General features: G+C 38.4%; 1 protein-coding gene across 1 annotated transcript in view; it reads right to left on the bottom strand.

Moving 5' to 3' along the window:
- snd1 (staphylococcal nuclease and tudor domain containing 1) overlaps nucleotides 1–21,047 on the bottom strand; it is a 219,096-nt gene that overhangs the window by 170,936 nt on the left and 27,113 nt on the right. The window contains exons 10-11 of the mRNA XM_079817701.1: nucleotides 18,911–19,015; nucleotides 208–309 (exon numbers count right to left, since the gene is read on the bottom strand). Of these exons, the coding sequence (XP_079673827.1) occupies nucleotides 208–309; nucleotides 18,911–19,015 (207 nt within the window). The remainder of the gene's footprint in view (nucleotides 1–207; nucleotides 310–18,910; nucleotides 19,016–21,047) is intronic.

Consider the following 21,047-nt stretch of genomic DNA (forward strand, 5'->3'; position numbering starts at 1 on the left):
TCTTTTGTGGTTCTATGAATACAGTTGATATGTTCAAGGTCGGCGTGTTCAATGTGCTTAGTGACTCCAAACAGAATACAGAACCTCAGAAAGAAAACAACTCCGCTTCCATATGCAATGGACAGAAAAACACATGGAAATAACATTTTTATTCAGAAAGCATGAGGCATAAATGTCTGTTTGGGCAAGAATGTCACGGTCTCTTACCTTTTTGCCAATGAGCTTCTTTCTTAAGAATTCCCGTGCCTCAAACATGTAAGGAATGTCGTAGAGTGGACGGAAACGCTTGTCTTTGTCCTTGTTCTTCTCCTGTAGAGTCAGATAGAATAGGCAAAGAGAGAGAGAGAGAAGGACAGACAGACAAAGAAAAGTCAATATCACATAACAAATGAAAAATAGCCTTTCGTCCCAAACTGGCACAACATTTAATCACTTCCTCAGAGTCTCATATAATTCCTTCCAAAATGAGGTTCAGAGCTTCCTGTCTTCCTCCCCCTCACCATCTCTTTCCAATTTTACCATTCTCTTAATACCTAATATCCTTCCTTTTCCTATATACCCAAGCTAATGTGTCAGGATTGGTAGATGACACGTCTCATTGTCTAGATCTCTTGGTGTGCCAGGTATGTGACTCCACAAGCTATACGAGATGCTCTCACTGCCACACACATTGATATACTAGAAATAGAACCTCATTTACATTTTTCATAAGAATGGAAAAAAAGGCTTATTTTCCCAGAGAAATGCCAAAGAACACTCAATAATCCAGCCTCCTGTATCGCAGCTGAGGCCATGACAGCATGAATTAACACACAACACTACATTCAGAGCCACTCTGCATAAAATAGGTGAAAAAAAAAAAGTGTTGTGAGTAGGGCTGGGCGATATGGCTGAAAACTGTATCACAATACAAGTTTCATAACGGTCAATATCGATAATTATTGATATTTTAATTACCCATTTAAAATAAGGTCCAGGAGAAGTATATTACATTTAAACATTTTTATTTTAAACTTAACCTTCCTCTGATTATAGTCCCCTCAGTTATAAAGGCAGAAATGTGAACACAACCATGGAAAACACTAAAATAATTAAAATGTAAACATAAGTCTAATATCACAATGAACACTTAATTATCTCTTAACATTAAGGTGCAGTGCCTCCGTTATTTCTTTGTACCGTTTAGATGCTGTCATAAGGCACTGATGCAGAGTACCTCTCCATATCGTTTCAAAGAATAGCACAGCGGCGATCGCGTTGAGAATAAACATGTCCCCAAACGGACGAGGCTCGTGCGCAGTCAGCCGGAGGCTCGCGCTGCAGAGCCAGACGAAAGTGTAAAGACTTAAATAAGTTTGGTCTGACTAAGGTCAGACTTAAAAAATCCAAAAAACTGCCATACTGGCAAACTGACTTGTTTTCCTGTTTTATCAACAATTTCCTCGCTCGCTGCGGCACTCATTTTCCACTTATCACTCCACCTCGGTTCTGTTACTGAAGAATCCAACATGAGACAACGATATGGCGCAACCAAAATGATAGTTACATGATTGGCTGTTAGTGTGTCACTCCCTACATTGCTAGGTTACCAGAGTGTGAGTGCCTTTGTTCATGCAACCAAACTTGCTTCGCAACCTCTGGTTTCTTCCGACCAAAAAAAAAAAAAATAATAATAAAACATTTTTTATTGATAGCAATTATCACGATACATATCGTTATCATTTTATCGCCCAGCCCTAGTTGTGGGAAGGAAACCTAAAATGGCTCCATCTTTTTTTCTTTTTTTTTATTAATCAGTAACAAAACCAGTGTTTCGCTCATGCTTTGGACTGATTCAGTTCTCAACTTGAAATGACTGATTCAATGATCAAGTCACAACTGTTAACAGCCTATTTGAGAGAAGTTTTGGTCAAACAAACAATACGGTTTTGTTTTGGTCGAACAAACCATTTCATTGCTTTGAAAGTCGTTTGGGACACTGAAAGCTCTGCTTCCATTTATTGTAACTAGGGATGTAACTATCCCCTCATGTCATGATTCGATACATATGATACTGAACTCACAATACAATATTATTGTGATACACCAAGACATAAGTTAAAAGTTTAACAAAAAATGTACTGTTGATTAAAATGCTAAATTTAGTATTACATTGTGGGTGTTTATGGGTGGAAATAGGCTTGGACTTGGTGCTGGTAACATTGCACAGGACAATGGTGACCCCAGAATAAAATTCTGAAGCTAAAAATACAGAATTATTTTAGAATATGCTTGCACTCTGTCACTGACTAGATATATTTAAAATAATGTAGGCCACTTTTTACTGCTAACAAGACATTTGGTATTATCAGGACCCACAAATATTCCCCTGTTGCATTATAATACATTATATTCAACAATATATAGTAGTTTAATGTAGTACTGACACAAACTCTGTAAACTTAAATTTTCCTCACATAGTAACTATTCACAATACATAGTCACCATCCATGATAGAAACCACTGGATGAATCAAAATATCTTATGTCTGACTGAGTTTTGTGGGGCATAAAATAAGAGGGTGAACAATTTACAATTTTATTTTTCAGTGAACTATCCCTTTAAAAATCATGTGTTGATATTGCTCTACGGCTACTGAATTTTTCGGAATTGGCTCAATCCAGGCAATAACTTGCTTGAAGGAAAAACATAAGAGCAGAAATAAACTAGAGAGAGACTACTAACAACACAGCCCGGATGAGGCATAGCTTGTGGGGAAGATGGGAGAGATCGTATTGTTAACCTCAAGGACCAAATCTTACGGCAAATAAAAGCATATTGACTTTAAAAAGCATAAATCTCAGCGACTTTTAAATCCTCACGCTCTGATTCCAGCGAACAGTTTTCTGTGCTGCAAATAACTCACCTAAAACCACATCATCTGCACCCACGTGGTCTAATATTTGGTATAAAATAAAACCGTATCGACCACCCACTTCTAAAAGCTAGACGTCGCATTTAATGCGCAGAGACATCTTTCAGGACGGCTAAAGAACTGTGCCGATGGAATATAATACAGACAGAAACCCCTGACGGTGAAAGAGAGGACAACCCATTTTGAGCCTGTCTATAAATATCCACAGCAATTCCTCCCCCAAGCAAAAAAAGCAGAGGGAGGCCATGCAGTCGTGTGTTAAGAGTGTTTTTGTGTAAGTGTTGGTAAGAGCGAGCGTTCAGGGTTTTGCTAGTTGATCATGAATGTCAGCAAGCATGTTACATACACAAATACAGCAATCTGTGCAGAGCAGACTGAAATCGTACAATATTTGACCCGTGTGATGGGGTTAATGTACTTTAAGCTGTAACCTGCAAACACCGTATGTCACTGATAACACTCAGAATTTTAAAAAAAAAATGACCCTGGGAGTCTTAAACTATGAACAAGTTCAATGTATTCATCTCATTATGTCCACTAGGCAGCTGTAACGCTGATGAATAGCAAAATCAGCAAACGACAAAAAGCTCTGTGTCGATAGTCAAGATAAAAAGCCTTTGTCATTGTATCGAGCAACTGAAGTGCGTTCTGCGAAGACACGGAAGGCTGGTTACTGAACCGTGTGAGGAGAAATGAGGATTTCTGTGCCTGGCTGACATGCCGATGTTTGCCTGTTACAGGCTCCTAAAAATGACGGTTTGGCTGCATGCAGTGAGCGCAAGAACGGTTTCATTCTGCAAAGGCTAACAGGACAGAACATGACCTGTGCAACCATCAGTCAGGTTCAATAAGCAAAACAATCATCTGTTGCTACATTAGGGCAAACTGACAAACTGAACTAGTACTACACTTAAAAGTTTAGTTACTCACCCTAATGTTGTTTAAAATCTTTTCAGACCTCTTTCAGATTGTCTTTTCAAAATTTAGACTGGTGCTGTTGATCTATAAAAATAGCTACAGGTCCGCACAAAGTTGAAGGGGTACTTCAGTGCAGGGAAGATGAATGTGTATTTAAACTGGGTCATTTATGTGGTAGAAATGTGAAATTATTTTTGAATTTGGTTCCTTCTAGACTGAGAAAAGACAGAAAATGTATTTGTCTCATGTGGATGAAAGACAACAACTCCCAGAATGCACATGCTTCGCTGCCCTATGAGGCCACTCCCAAAGCCACGGCTACCGGTGATCCCTTTCCCCACCATTACACCACCACCACCGTCGTTTTGATTTTCATGCTAATACAAAAATTTCGTTCAGTTAGAGAATAAACACTACATTTAAAAACTGAATGTGTCTTTTCAATAAAGTGTGAGTGATCCGAACGAAAGTCACGGCACAGACGCAGTAGGAGTCAGATTTCATTCATCACGAGAGCTGAGGTAAGTGCGGCAGACATTCTCGGTGCGTGTCCAGTCTGGCGCATTTTCAGATCATGCCTATGGAAGCTAAACTTTCATAGGAATTAATTGAAAAGTTGAAACACTCGCCTTGCTCCGCACCGCTCCGTTATTAATGCCCGAGCAGAGCAGCCGGGCGCATTTACATTCTGAGTGTGAGATCCCTCCCCTGTGGGCGGGTTGATAACATGCAGAACCAGCTCCTTCAACTGGCTGTAGTCTATAGCCTCTGGACAAAAAATCCTCAGATGATGCAAAATGACAATATTTGCGTCATCGGAGGATTTTTTCCAGAAATAAAATGCATAATTATCTCGTCTCAGCGGGATATGAGGGGGAAAAGTACCATAATTTGAATATACCACGGGTTTCTACTGATACAAAGCCTAATGCTAATTGCTGAAGTAACCCTTTAAGTCTGACAATCTTCTCTCAAAAATCAATGACGCATAAAAATCACTGACACAAATCTTGACCTGAATATGTGTAAATGAAGCAGTGAAGCGGTTTTAAAATATGACTGTCACAATCATTAAGTCTCTTAAATTACCAGATTTACGACATCACATTTAGTTTAGGTTGTAAAATATCATATGGTACAACGGTGCAAAAAATGTACATTTATGAGTTAAAGTTGCAGGATATTCATTATAAAATTATAGTTATAAATATTAATTATAAAAAAATATATTTAAAAGAATCTTATTGACCCTAGCACTGCTTCAGAAGACTTATAGAATATAGTGCACACATCATATAAATATACTTTTATGGTGCTTTTTTTAACTGTACAATTCCAGTATCCATTAAAAAAAAAGTAGCATGTGGAATGACTGCAATGATGTGTTATCTAAGAGCGGCTTGTCATTCAACACACCTTAGCTCCTGATGTTTAAATCACACACAGCTCTCTCACACATTTCTTTGTCTCGTACCTATATGCACCACTCGCACTTTTATTCCTGATTCTCTCTCTCTTTTTCTCATCAGCCAATCTCATTATCTTCAGGTGATAAATGGCCCAAGGATTGGATGTGACTGTGAAGCAGAGAGAGAGTGAAGAGCTCTCTCCACCGTCAGGCCTGACAGTCCCGAGTCCTCATAGAAGCTCCTCTATCAGGAAACAACCAATTACAACCTCAACAAATACAGTGGTGGGTTGACATATAAGGCCAAAACCTGGAAATGAGCATTAGCACTTTCAGTTCCATTGTCCTGAAGTCAATGGGTTTTTGGTTAAACGCTTGAAATAAGGTCTGTGGTGAACACAAACTCAAGATATTTTCACTTTTATTCTACTTTTTTTTTTTTTTTTAACAAGAGGGTATTCAATTTGATAAAGTTTTACTTGTCTTTTAAAAGGCAGTTACTAACAAGCGGCTAAATGGGACTACAGAGGTTGTCTTGGGCATAAAATGTCATCAGCCAAAGACGTAAACTCTCACTAGTCCGCTTTCACAGCCTTGATGTGTTTATAGATCACGCTGTAGCAAACAATTATAACTGGAACTTTCAAGACTGAAAGAGTTGCCGGAAGCTTAGCGATGATGACGTTCGATTATAACCCAGGTTAGTTTGTGACTTCTGCCGATTGTATTTATGCTTCAAAACTTCATAAAAGTTGTTCTTTTGTGAAGATTATAACGATGAACAAAATGTGTAAGAATCATAAACTAATTGTTCATCACAGACCTTATTTTCTTCAATAACCCAAAAGCTAATGGAACAATCCTATTGGGTTTTGTCAAGGAAACCAGGGTGATGCTAACTTTCGGGTTGGCTTACCAAAAAAATTCTGCAGCACACTATACTGCTTAACGAGAAGCCAGCTACTGCTTGCCACAGGGAACTAAAACACACATTAAAATGATTTTTTTTACGCAAAAAAGTAAATGGTCAATTTACTTATATTTCATTATATTCTGATATTCTGATATTTTGTTTTACCCATTTCTGTCAATATAATAAAAGTTAAAAGGAATCTTGTGGGAAAAAAATCAAATAAAAATTGGTTAACTAGCTTTTTAACAAAAACACAGCCCCTTTAAATAATTTTTAAATGATTCATGATCATTTCATGTTTTTAGACAATTAAGTCTTTGTTCAGAATGATATGCAAGCACATCCATTTACGCAATTAGGAAATATTAAATGTGGGAGCAGTTATGTAAAAAACTAAAGTGGAAAAATAAAGCGTTAAAGCTCCATTTTGCACTTAATTTGTTTATTTTGATGTTCTAGATGTCATTTTGCACATGTAAATTGTTAATTAAGCACACCCTTTTAGATTTCCATTTGATTGCCATTAACGCCAGATAAGACTCAGAGAACTTCACTTAAGTAAAAGATGTGTTGTTCAATTTAAGCATTAGAGAAGTTTGAGTGACACCTTATTTACTAAGAACGAACAGGGAGCCTGCATATTGAATGTGTCATTTTCTGGCTTTAAATTGATGTGAAAATAATTACAATATATGTCACTCATTAATCTTAGGTTTATTGTAATGCATTTCAATGTATTCATTGAAAACAACTGATTAATTGTCAATAACAAATTAGGCATGGAGAGTACAGTTTTGGGGTTGCCGTACCTGTCGATGGTAGTGTAGTAACGCTGACCAGCAGAGCCCAACATACCATAGTTAGGTTTGGGATCATTTTACTTTAAACACAATAGGGTTAATTGCAAACATTGCGATTGTGTTTTAAAATACAAAACAATGAGCACCATGATAGGCTACCATTTAAAAAAGACGCAGTCAGCGGTCTATGAGAGAGTATATGAAACTATACAGCCAACAATAACCACCATTTAAAATAAAATGATCCCACTCACTGCACTCGCTTTATTTTATCAAATTATCAATCACATCGATTCATTTTACAACCCAACTCCTAGCCTTTTATTTAGACTAACAAAAACATTTAATTTGGGTGAGGAAGCTGGCATTTTGAGTGGCTTTTGCACATCCTGGCATGCGAGTGATTATAGTTTGTCCCAGGTACCTTTTTTCCCAGGAACTCTTTTCCCCCACAGACCTGCTGCTGTCTGGGTTTCTATCGTGGTCTAAAGTACCGTGAAGATTAGTCCGGTGACGTAGGACTGTGCGCGACTTTCCAAAGCCCACTGGATTTCGTCCTCCACAAATACATTTTATAAAGCCTGAACCTCGTCGTCGGTCGTATTTTTTAAACTCCATTGTTGATTTGAATAGCAAATGACTCTTACTTTTAGGTGGAAATAAAATGCTGCGTGAGCTCAACCAATCAGCATGTTCAGCGCCCAAGTCCCACCCCTGAAAGTTCCTGAACTTTGAAAAAGTACTTCCTCCCAAGCAGGGCCGTTTTGAGGGGGAAATCTGTACCTGGAACTTTTAGACACCGGTTCCTGCGGTCGAAACACAGAGTACCACCCTCAAAGTCCCTAGTTCCTGGGGAAAGTTCCCACGGTGTAAACGTGGCTTATGTGTCACTGCAGCAGACACGTCTTAAAGTATTAGGTTAATGATTAATGGATTAATTGATCGCTAATTTAAAATGATGATCGAACATGGGAATTGTCGTAAATTGAAAACCCAAATTCCTTTAACTTCAACCATACTAAACTAAACAAGTAAAACATCAGAACAGATAAAGCGGTCCTATTCAGCTATGAAAAATTGCATGAAAAGCAAAAGCCTACTTTTAAACATGAGTCAAACATTTCTTTATTGTCAAGACACAAGGACCTTGGACGACGCAAAAAAACGTGGTAACAATTATTGACTGGTACACATCAAGAGCATAACTGAAGAGAAAACCTTTCAGCCTCTCGCATAATAGCGCATAAGTCTAGCACGAGAGTTGGAATTGGCGTATTATGACCCTCAGCAGTAGTCACGGAAGTCACAATGAGCAATTTAAACTCATGCAACTGTGTCAGAGATGCCTTAGGAAAGAAAAAAAATTCAGCATTTAAGACTGAAATTACAATGACCTCTTAAAATAAATTAGCGGTGACGAACAACAGTGACGCATGGAGAAACAGAATGAAATGAGTGAGGACACAAAGAGGGAAAAAAAAAATGGGACAACCAACAATAGAGATGATCTTTGGAAGCACATGTATTAAAATATAGTTAGGTAAGCTCTGGGCTATTGTGAAATGTTATCATATATATATAAAAAACATTTCCGCTGCAATACATTTTAAAATTTTATTTAATCCTGTAAAGACAAAGCTGAATTTTCAGCATTACTCCAGTCAGAAATCACTCCAACATACTGATTTAACTTTTTTCAGGTTTCTTCTAAAAGAACAGATATATAGTATTTAATTATTTATTTTTTTGTTTTTGGTGCATGGTACTTCATGTCTGACCTTGCCCTAGGGCACCCATGTGAGTCACGCTTAACTTGTATTGAACCCAGAACATTCCATTTAAAAAAAATAAAATTTTGGTTTACAACATCCATGGGTCATTACTCTCAAATGATTGGAAGGAACTTCGCTAGAATTCCAAGAGTCAAGTGATCCTGAGGCAAAGCAGAGTTGTCTGCGAGAAAAAGCCTGACCAACCATGTGTGAGATGAGCCATGGAACCATACAGTGACCCCAGACAGAGGCCACAGGACACACATACACACACAAACACATGCTTTCAGCATGCAGGCACACACACACACTATGAAAAGACACAATGTGGCATTCAAACGCACTCAGAGCACAAACACACTGAGCAAGGTGACAGCAAATGACACGGAAGAGTCATTCAATGACCGATACATTGTATATTGCTATTCCTGTAGGGAACACAGGGGTATGGCGGCTTTGGTTTTAAACCCAGATGTCAACATTTTCCCAGCAGTCCCCTCACACACACACACATACATACAATGGGAGTGAGGATGACTCATTGAGCTGCTCTGACATAACTCCTCCCCCTCCACATCCTTGTGAGTGCTCCTAAAACGGCTGACACCACCACGCAGCTGGAAATAGCTCGCCATGGCGCAAAAAATAAGCCTCCATCTGGCCAAGAGAGGAAGGGGGGAAATGAATGAGGAAAAGAAATTAGGCATGGCACATGAAGTCACATTTCTCTCAAAGGGATAGTTCACCAAGTCAAAAATGGCGTGATGACGTAAATGCAAAAACACTAATGGTTCGGCGTAGTAACCAAATGCGGTATTGCTTGAATGCAAATATTAGTGAATAATAGGAACAATATGACCAGACTCTTACTTCATTAAATAAGAAACTATTTCATCATAACGATACATCACAAAAGTTTTGTATTTTATTTTTGTTATTAAAAATAAGAACAAAAGCAGCCAATCACAAACAATAGGACAAATATAATTAAAGTCACCATTAAATCAAAAATAACAATTCTTAAAATTTTTATGGAATATTGCAGTGTTTATTATAAATTATTATATATCATCTGCACACATTATTTCTTAGAAATGTACACTATATTGCCAAAAGTATTTGGACACCCCTCCAAATCATTGAATTCAGGTGTTCCAATCACTTCCATGACCACAGGTGTATAAAAATCAAGCACCTAGGCATGCAGACTGCTTCTACAAACATTTGTGAAAGAATGAGTCGCTCTCAGGAGGTCAGTGAATTTAAGCGTGGTACTGTGATAGGTTGCCACCTGTGCAATAAGACAATACCTGAAATTTCCTCACTTCAAATCAGCAATGTAAAAATAAAAAATAAACAGCAGGGGTCAGAGCATGCTGAGGCGTACAGTGCGCAGAAGTATTCAACTTTCTGCAGTCAACAGCTACAGACCCCCAAACTTTGTGTGGCCTTCAGATTAGCTCAAGAACAGTGCGTAGAGAGCTTCATGGAATGGGTTTCCATGGCTGAGCAGGTGCATCCAAGCCTTATATCAAGTGCAATGCAAAGCATCAGATGCAGTGGTGTAAAGCACGCCGCCACTGGACTCTAGAGCGAGAGTCTGGGTTTGGCGGTTGCCAGGAGAACGGTACTTGTCTGACTGCATTGTGCCAAGTGTAAAGTTTGGTGGAGGGGGGTTATGGTGTGGGGTTGTTTTTCAGGGGTTGGGCTTGGCCCCCTAGTTCCAGTGAAAGGAACTCTTAATGCTTCAGCATACCAAGACATTTTGGACAATTTCATGCTCTCAACTTTGTGGAAACGTTTGGGGACGACCCCTTACCGTTCCAACATGGCCTGTAAAGTCATGGATGAGCGAGTGTGGTGTGGAGGAACTTGACTGGCCTGCACAGAGTCCTGACCTCAACCCAATAGAACACCTTGGGATGAATTAGAGCGGAGACTGTGAGCCAGGCCTCCTCGTCCAACATCAGTGCCTGACCTCACAAATGCGCTTCTAGATGTTAGAGCTGCAAAGGGTGGGCCAACTCCATATTAAATCCTACGGATTAAGAATGGGATGTCATTAAAGTTCATGTGCATGTAAAGTCAGGCGCCCCAAAACTTGCCAATAGTGTATGTGCCTTCGTAATATTTATTCAAAATAACTTCACCTCCAACTTGCAGCAACATCTTTTCTCTTTGTCTTTTGCCGTTTGATTAACATTAAATGACAGACAGCAGCAGGTATATTAGACTGCTGTCAATTTAAAAATTAATGCATGGCTCTATATGTATACTGACACACATTTCATTTTCACCCAACTGTTTACATTCACTGAAGACATAACTGACCATTTACGTGAATATTCTGTACTATGGGCATTTTGACAATCGAGTGTGCGTGCAATTGACTATTTAAGAGCAATAAGCCACGATCAAGATCATATGCTGTCTGAAAGAGGCGCCTTTCTGTGTGTACCAGATTCTTTTCGTCACACGGTTTTTATGCATCTTCAACGACCATATACATGTTCTATTGCAAAACGCTTTTGCTGCTATTGAGGTGTGATGCGGGTAAGGTTAGGGACAGGTTTGGTGGTATGATTCGGTTTAAGAGTGATATAAACTCAATTGCGTGAAAAAAAGTCAGAACATTTTTAAACTTTCGACAGTCATATGTGAAATATTATAGGTTTAAATAGTTCACGCTGAAACTGTAGATGTAATGAATTATGTAATGAGAATGTTCATTCTCTTATTCCATAGATTTTGCCCGTTTTCCTCCACTTACCACTGTTTTTCATACCACAATGCGCGCGCATCTGCAAGTGATGCAACTGTGACGTCTGCTCCCAAATGGTCAATAGGATAAAGCAATTACGTAGCCACAGGAAGGTCCCAACATTAAGTGACAAGAGCGAGAGTGAGCGAGAGAGCGAGAGAGAGAAACACTAGGCAGCAGCTGTCAGAGTTCATCTTCGTGTTGGTCAACACATCTGGCCCTAAATCCCCCCAAAGCCCTCACAGCAAGAGAAAGAGAGAGAGAACAGTACAGACAAATACACACAGATCCCCGGGCTGGCCTGAGGTCAGGTTTGTCTCTTTGAGTTGAAGTATTTGTACGGCATGGCGCCCTGCGCTGAACTGAGGAATAGAGAGTGTTTAAAAATCAGGACAAGAGAGAGCGTGAGAAACAGATGGCTAGAAAGAAGGTAGAACTGCCACACCGTGACACCAGACGTGATGCGATAAAGCGACAAGCAATGAAAGCTCTTTCATGTTAATGTGAGTTTTTGTCCTAAGCAAGCGGAAAGCAACAGGACATTTTGTCAGTTACTTGGTTTCTATTTATGTAACGTTGGCTGGGCGGCCCTGTGTATATTGTATATTAAACTTCAAATATGTTCTGATTGGCCATTAGGTGCCTACACACTAGAGGAAGCTTTGACGGAGTATTTGATGGATGAGAATGTGCAAGAGCCGGGGCAATTTTGAAACCGAGCGGGAATAAGGTGAACTGAAAATTTAGATGCACAAATGGACCCAGACTTTGGTTTGCAGCTGACAATGTCACTTTGGCAAACCCTTGCATTTGTCCTCTGCATGAGATGCACAATCCCTGTTAAAATAAATGGATTTGGTACAACAAAAGGTACACACAATTAGCATAAAATGGCTAACAGATACAATCGATCACATTTACTATTGCTCTGTTATATTTCACGGGCGAAATCCAGTCACTCTGATAGGAATCTGCACAATCGGGAGTCTCGTCTGAGAGCGGAAACACAGATTTTGCTCATGTTCAAGTTGGTCATGCGAATTCACTGAAAGGCTGCTTGGTTTGAAAGTGACTTCTGTGTGAGCGTTGCTTCATACATCGCTACACAATTGACAATGGACCTTTTTTTACCTGAGAAATTTTGCTAATGTGACCGCACCCTTAAAGTGGGCATGTAATGTATATAAACATGTTGTGAACTGTCAAAACTCTTACATTTGCCTCTGAATGTGTGTGAGAAGCCCACAGAGGGCTGACAATGTGCACGTGCACAAACAAAGTCATTACGGAGAACCATTTTGATAAACGCAATCAAAAGAGTAACTGATAAAAATGACTGCAGCTGTTCTGAAACCATCGTACAGCTGTTGTTTGAACATACGCAGTTTAAATTAATTACGATACCAATTTAAAAGTTGTTGCGTGCTAAACTATTGGAGACTTGTGTGCCAAAATTGATTTGTTTGATGAAAAGATTACCAGAGATCTCGTTAGTTAGGTAACATCATGTCAAGGTTAATGTAGCATTAGATTAGGAAGGAAAAATATAGGTAGCCGTCCCTTTTCGATTGCAAAGAAACAGATCTTGAATGACTATCGACACATTTGCAGAGGGTCATCATGTTAAATGAGGTGAATAAAACAAAACACGAGCATTACCAACTTCATTTTAACCCTAGGATGATTCCTCAGAACACTACATAAACCATTTGCAGAATTTAATAGAAACAATCATAACCTGATCTCCATCAGGCCCCTTAGAACCAAGATTACACTAGACTATTAAAGAAGTTGAATTGTTTGATACACAACTAGTGTTGTCACGCCACTGGAATTTTTAACTTTGATATGATGCCTTGAAATGTTTTTTATATTTGATATCAAAATTGCCATAGACCTTTTTATCATCATCATCTCATTGTTTTTTTTTTTAATCTGGGTAACTGTTGCAATAGCTTTCAAACAGCACAGGGAGGCTTTATTTGAAACTTTGAACTAAATTTACAAAGTAAAATAATTGCAAACGATAGCACAAATAAATAGAATAGAATAAAGAGAAATGAAATAAACATTAACAGTTTTTCAGTTGTGTCTAACAGTAGTATTCTGAAAAGACATACTACAGAAATTAAAGGAATCAAATGTAAAACAACAAGTAAGAATCAAATACAGATTAACACTTACAATTAAAGTTACAAGTTATTCAATCAAGAGCAGTGAGGGATTTTCTGTCTTATTCTTTGATTAACATGACAGACAGCAGCAGGTATATTAGGATGCTGTCACTTTAAGAGCTTATGCACAAATGCAATATACTGTCATATGTTTACTTTCCCAACTATTTACGTTCCAAAACTGACTGTGTTTGCCTGAATACTCGTCAACATTTACAATTTTGAGTGTACTTTAAGCGCAATAAGCCATGAAAAACAACTCAATTTGGTACTCGCGAGCTGTTTGAGAGGTGGCTTTATATGTGCGGCACTTGTATGGTGCGCATGCTTTTGGTGTGAGCGCAAAACCTGCTGGAATGAGTAAAATAATGTTTAATACAAGAACTATTCAACTGGTGCAAATGAGACAAGTGAGTGACAGAGTGCATGTGTTGTTGGAAAGAATAGAGATTAGTGTATTAATACTGCAGAAAAGGAGTAATGGAAGAGTTTCAGAATCGATACATATTGAAATATCAATATTTTTAACAACACTACTCCTTACTGACTTTTATTCAGACCATAGAAATAAAGGGTCAAAGGTCAGATTTGCCATGCCAGCATCAATATTGATGAAACCTCACATTCAAGGGCAGCATGACCACAATGACAGTAATGCTTTACTAGAGGCACAACTTTGCACTCCTCTCTCTCCCTCGCTCTTTCACCCTCGTCAAAGTGCGCAGCCGAGCAGGGAAAACATACTGCAAGAACATCTGGTGCAGAGTTGCACTACAGAAGATACAGTCAGTAAACTGAACAGGAGTGCTTGTTTCAAAAGAGGAAGTACCTCCAACACATCAATACCTTTACAACATGGCTGTGCCCGGAAAAATGCTACCATCGCAGAGAGTATAAAAGGGAGAAGGCAACATCCGAATCCTTTCTACCAAGATGCCTTTATCTGGTCGGTTTTTAAAGGATAAATGTATCCTCTCAGCTGCCTATGGTAAAACTGCATCTGATTGAGAAGTTGAAATGAGTGCATTTCTATCCATTTAAAAGTAAAAAAAAAAAAAAAAAATACATAACACTTATTTTATAACTGGAAATAAGCAATATAGTCACTACATATAAGGGCTGGGCGGTATATCGAGTTTGTGCGTAATATCGTTTTTTTTTTTTAAACTATATGGAAGGAGGCAATCGTTTATATCGATATACAGTAGTTTGATAGGAGCACATCTGAAATATAGAAGAGGACGCCGAGTGAGGTGCTGCGCGGAAAAAAGCATTATCCACTTTGTCCTAAACATAACACATGCTTCATATTAAGGACTACAAAATAACTGGCAAGATATAGTTAACGCGTATAGGTTTAAAGTGGCTTGCCCCGTCCGATGCTCTGACAAAGATCCTTGTGGTGTTTAAAGCACTTGAGACGTTTCACAGGTATATTCTCCATCTCCATCAGAAAGTAAATGTTAGTAAATATTTAAATTTTTCTGTCAGGAGAGGTGAATCTCCGCTACAGTTCACAGACTTCCGTGAACAAGCACCTCCACGCGCAAGCGCGCCAAACAGGGAGCGTAACAAAGAATAGGAGTGAAATAATTCCGACTAAAATATATACATTGTGAAAATATTTGTTGCTGGACAACAAATGTGCCATATGTAGGGTTTTAAACCTACAAGTAAGTGTATTTTTATGATAGCAGTAACTGTGGTGAATGTAGTAATGGGGTAATCGAATGCTGCTAATATAATAGTCAGTCCTTTTTACTTTTATTTATTTTCATTTTTAGTTTAGTGAATGTAAAAAAAAATCATTATTTATGCTTTTAAATTGTAATGTTACAATGTTAGAGTGTAATGTGATTTTATTTTATTGCACATAATGGCTATATAACATTGCCTGCATGGTTACATTCACTGTATTTATTTTCATAGACTTCAATATTAACATTGTTTGTAGGACAATTTTTTTAAAGGCCCCCTGAAATCCAAATGGAAGGTTTTTAGCTTTTAGTATGACTATGTTAGCCTTAAGGTTATGAATAAGCTGGTGTGTTCCAAAACAATGACAAAATTCCCATTTACGAAATATAAGCATTAAAAACGTACAGTCTCTCACTTCTGTTAAAATGGATCACAGATTTTGATGACATCATCGCAGACCTCACCATCTCATCAAATCTTCTGTCCAATCAAATGGTCATTAGAATCTGAAGCACCCGCCCCCTACACTATAAATAGATGCTGAAGCAGTGGCTGAAATCGGTCAGCTGTTCACACATTTACTATTTTCTATATGGTGAATGGCACATAGCGCACTATACATGCGATAGGAAACGATTCAGACATTGTAAATATGCTTTCAGTTGAGGCGAATGAATGAATCTGGTTTCACGTTAGTTTCACGTGCACCGCCGCAGTGCACAGTCTAGACCAGAGCCGTTGACTAGAGACACAAGACGAGAGAGCAGCGCGGATCATATGCGCGAGTTGGCGCATACAACAAAACATATCGAACCCATTTAAATTCTGCACAGAATGCTGCATTTCAAAGCGATATGGAGGAGATTATGATAAATGGTTCGAGATTAGGGGGGAAACTCTGGCTTTACCAAACAGAAAGGCTCTAGTCAAACTGTGATGCTAACGAAACGCTATTGGCGGTTTCAAAAAAGGGGAGGAGCTGCTAACAGCTTGAGCCGTTTCAGTGGAAATTACGTCAACACATTGAATAATGCTGCGCGCTTCAAGGCACTTCAGTGGGCCTTTAAATACAGATTTTTTTCCAATACCGATATATATACCGTATTTTGCCACTCAACCAAGAAATACAGAGATATGATTGTTTTGGCAATATCGCCTAGCCTACTACACATGCTTAAATATCTTTAAAGCTTAAATTAATTTAGTTTTTAGATCATTCAATATGTTATGCCATTGTGGAAGCTGGTCTGAAACTAGTTCCGTTAAGAGATGCACAAAATGCTGCTGTTAAGTCACTGACTACCTGTGGAGCGAGGCAGATGCCATAGGTGCCAGACACATGCATGCAACCAAACACTGCCGTTTGATTACCACGGCATTATGATAATTACATCATGCTGCTTGATACACTAGCACACCACCATCTGATCTGCCTTCTGTAGAACGAAAAGACTAATAAAACAGGATTTACATTCTCAGAGGGAAATGTAAATGGTGCTCTGTCTGTGCCAAACTCACCACTAAATAAAATGATGCGTGGAAAAGAAACTATCGGCAGTCTTAGTGCGTTTGATTCATACATTGATAGTTGGTGTTGTTAATTATATGACGAAGTGAGCAATTTAGCACTGCTGCAGTTCATATTACAGTTTCCCCTGTATTACGTTGATTATTAAGAACAAGAATATTGATTATTTGTTAAACTTAAATTACGTTTTAGTCATTTGACAGTATGAGTGAGTTTAATTTGTTGATCAATCGTTAATATAGTTAATGATTTAATGCACTGCTGTGGTTTATATAACAATACTCTCCAACAGCAGAATGTTCCTTTTAATTATTTTATTTCTAATTAGAATAATATCCTAGTTTTATATATCACTTGCATTTTCTAAAGAAATGGCCAGACGTGCAGCCTACCAATAACATTAGAGTGACAGCACTGGGAACGCCCACAAGCGTCTCACAGCACAGAGACTAGCGACATACAATGAAAAAGTCGCTGGCGGTGTGAATGGGGCTGTTCATCTTCAAAACCCAAACATTTTATCTTTTGAAGAATGTTGGTAATCAAACAAATTTGGTTACCATTGACTATCATTGTATCAAGAAAAAAAAAATAATAATTTCTCAAAACATTTGTACGTTCTACAGAAGTTACATAGGTTTAGAACAACATCAGAGTGAGCACTGCACAATTTTCATTTTTGAACCATCCCTTTAAAACAATAGTGATATTTGCCTTAAACACATTTAAAAGAGATTATGAAAGCAGAAATGCTGAAAACTGAACAAAGAAACCGTCTGAAATGGCACTAACATTTGGTTGACACAGAAGATACTATAAACCCAAAAGATAATTTTTCGGTCTCTGTCTAAATCAAGCTTTCAGGATTCTCTTTTCGAGAAAAATTAACTTGTCAAAATATTAAAAATCTAAAGAAATCCATTTTTAAAAGCTCTCTGGTTCGTCTCATGCCTCCGAAGCACGTATGAGATCTAAATACATCCGTAATCTTTATTGTTTTGTAATCATCTCTGATCTGATTAAAGCCATCTTTAAGCTGCCAGGATAGAAACACGCTGTGATCCGAATGCTCGCAGCAGCCCCGTATCCATAGATACAGACCCACAGCGCCGCATTCCAGCTCCCTGTTTACATGTGCATGACAAATTGCGACTCTCTGAAAGCCTCCTTTAAAAATAATCACAAACTTCATAAAAGATTTCAAACATATTGCCGCATCTATCAAAAGTACAAGAACACAACAAAAACGTGCATGCAACTGTAGTGTGCTATTTAAAGTCCTCCCTAATAAACCGCATGTCTAATTTGCTAAATCAACACCGAGGCTCTTTTTTTTACCAACATGGTGAATCATCGCGTCTTATTACAGGAGGTCAGGGGTCAGGAAGAGTGTGGCTAATTGCAGCGAGATCTTTACTCTCCAATTTTAACCGCTTTTAGTTGAACAAACAAGCTTTCTGATATGCACACACTTAGCCTAGACAAAGCACCCATTACACATCAACTCTCATTAACAGCATTAATGGGCGTTTCTGAACGTTTGATAACTGCAAAAATGTGCACGCATATGCAGCCCCGCCAGATGATGCTTCCATATTAATTTGTTAACATCCAGCAAATCAAAAGTGAGCATTTGAGAATTGCATTGGATTGAGTGGACGCGCATGACGTTAATAGATGAGGAAGAGAGATTCGGCGAGAGTGTGTGCTCATTATGGGAGTAGATCTATAGGGCTTTTGGCTGCAGTGCAGCACTGGTGTGTCAGATCAAGTGGAGGGGAGGAAGGCCGGTGGGCTTCTGTCTCTCTAGCTCCCCCTGGTGTCCAATAAAGACATTGCTCTGAGATCTGAGTGTGAAAGATGCATGAAGGGAGGAGATTGGCGCTTTTAAGAAATGGAGGAGAAAGCAAAAAACCATCACATCAGCACTTTGCAAACAGCGCAACAGACAGCCGGCACCCTGTGGATTCAGTAATGGCCTTAGTGACAGGGATATCCAAGGACAGACATGCATTAACTCGTACCTCGCCTTCTAGCCTTGGGGGCCTGATACTGGACAGGTGGATGGTCTTACACTCCCCAGAGTTCAACTTCACCACGATGGCATCTGCGTTCACGATTTGCATGACCTGTACAGAAGAGGGCAAAAAGAAAATTAAATAATGCAGAGAAAGAGAAAGACAAAGGTCAAGTTAGCAATGAAAATTCTGGCAAGTTTGACATTGATATTTTCAAGAACCAACAACGTTTGATACTACCGATGTTCAACCTCCACTATTGACCTCATATTTGAATATTTTATATTTTATTCTCCATATTTTATGTATTTGTCCATTTTGAAGCATGCCAGGCATGGCAAACTATTTTAGGAACAAAAAAAAAAAAAAAACATGAGAACACTGCCATTTTGGAACCACTGATTGTTCAAAGTCTTGCGCAACCGTGACTTTACTCCAAGTTTGAACACACTTTGTATAAAGTGGCCTTAACTACTACGTGCTAACATTTAATAATTTTAATAAATTACCTGCATGTAATTATATCTGTAATTAATTTCTGTAGTTACATTAATAAAGACACTTCCCTGAAAACAAACCCTACCCTTAAACTTACCCATACCACCACACCTGACCCTAACTTTACACGTATCCCACCACAATACCAGCAAAAGTGTTTAGCAATACAATATGAACACAGTAAGTACATTGCATGTACATGGTAGTTAATGCCGCCTAATATAAAGTGGGACCCATAGTTTCTACGGACACTACGACAGTTGTAAAATAACGTCACACTCTCGCTAAGCTGAACAGCCAATCAGATCGCTTTCTCTCACCAGTGTGCTCCGCCATTGATTCAACATGCTCAAATCTGCCGAAAAGCCAACAATAGGGGGCTGAATATAGTGCCAATGTTTTAGAACACAATACAAAAACTGGGGTCCGTTCTTGGTACGTGGATTACTCAGTTTACTCGGGATTTCATTGTTGACGATTTGACATGATCCAGGATTGGGTTCTTCAAAGTTCATCCTGGAGTTGCTGTCATAGCAACAGGTCAGTAATCTCAAACCTGCTTGGGAGCAGGCTTATTTCATGTAAATAGAATTAGATTGCATCTTTAAGCGGAGGTGATTGGCTACTTAAAGTCGTCTGTCCCAGCCACTGCTACTTTCTTACTAGAGTATCTTAATAAAACGGGGAAATTTTTTTTAAATAAAAATGATTTAAAAATAAATGTGCAAATAATATTATAATGTTGTGTAGTCTATCATAATATAGACACAGACAGCTTTACTTGAGAGATTTATACGTGAGGGAATAATTACCTAATATGTTTTATTGGAGTCTTACACACAATTACAGTAAGTTAGTCTAAGCCGTGCATTAATTGCCAGCTATCATGGGAGTGACTTGATGGAGTGTAGGAGATGCAGATAATTTGTACAAAAACAACATGCTGCCTGCTGTGCCATTAGAAAAATGTTCTTGACCCTTAAACTAATGCTGTTACGTATAAAAAAAACTATTATAACTTTGTCATTTTGGTTGCTTAACCGTTTCCTTATAAAGATCCTAAAATTTGTCACGTTTTTCGTCAGGTATGCGATTTAATATAATGTCATTACGAAAAAAATAAATAAAATAATGATAATAATAAATGATGTCATTACGTTGTTGTCTTGGCGCCAGCCAATCACTGCATTGCTGATAATGTTTGAGTATCGATATATCTGACCTTACCAATTGAACAAGAACGCGCAGTAATCTCTGAAAACTTTATCCAGATATTTGAATTAGGGGTGTTCGATTACAGGTTTTTTGGAGTCGACTCCGATTCCCACTGCAGGAGTCTATGGAATCGACTCCATTTACTTTATATCAAAAAAGGGTCACAAATATGACAATTACAGTTGATACACACTAAATTTATTTCCACCCCAATATGAAGCCTTAAAATCCCCTTATTAAAACCGCACACTTTTAGCATGATCGTCCAAATTAGTCCAATTTAGTGATGACTTGAGTGGTTAGCAATGTTGCTACCTAGCTGTTGCCGATACCTAATTTTACAATAAGTCACAAAAAAAAGCTGTTATCAAGTGATGCCATTAAACGCACGTGATCATTATCTTAAAAGGTGAGTTAGATACTAAAATAC

This window comes from Gobio gobio (assembly GCF_949357685.1).
Source record: "Gobio gobio genome assembly, chromosome: 5".
NCBI classification, from domain to species: domain Eukaryota; kingdom Metazoa; phylum Chordata; class Actinopteri; order Cypriniformes; family Gobionidae; genus Gobio; species Gobio gobio.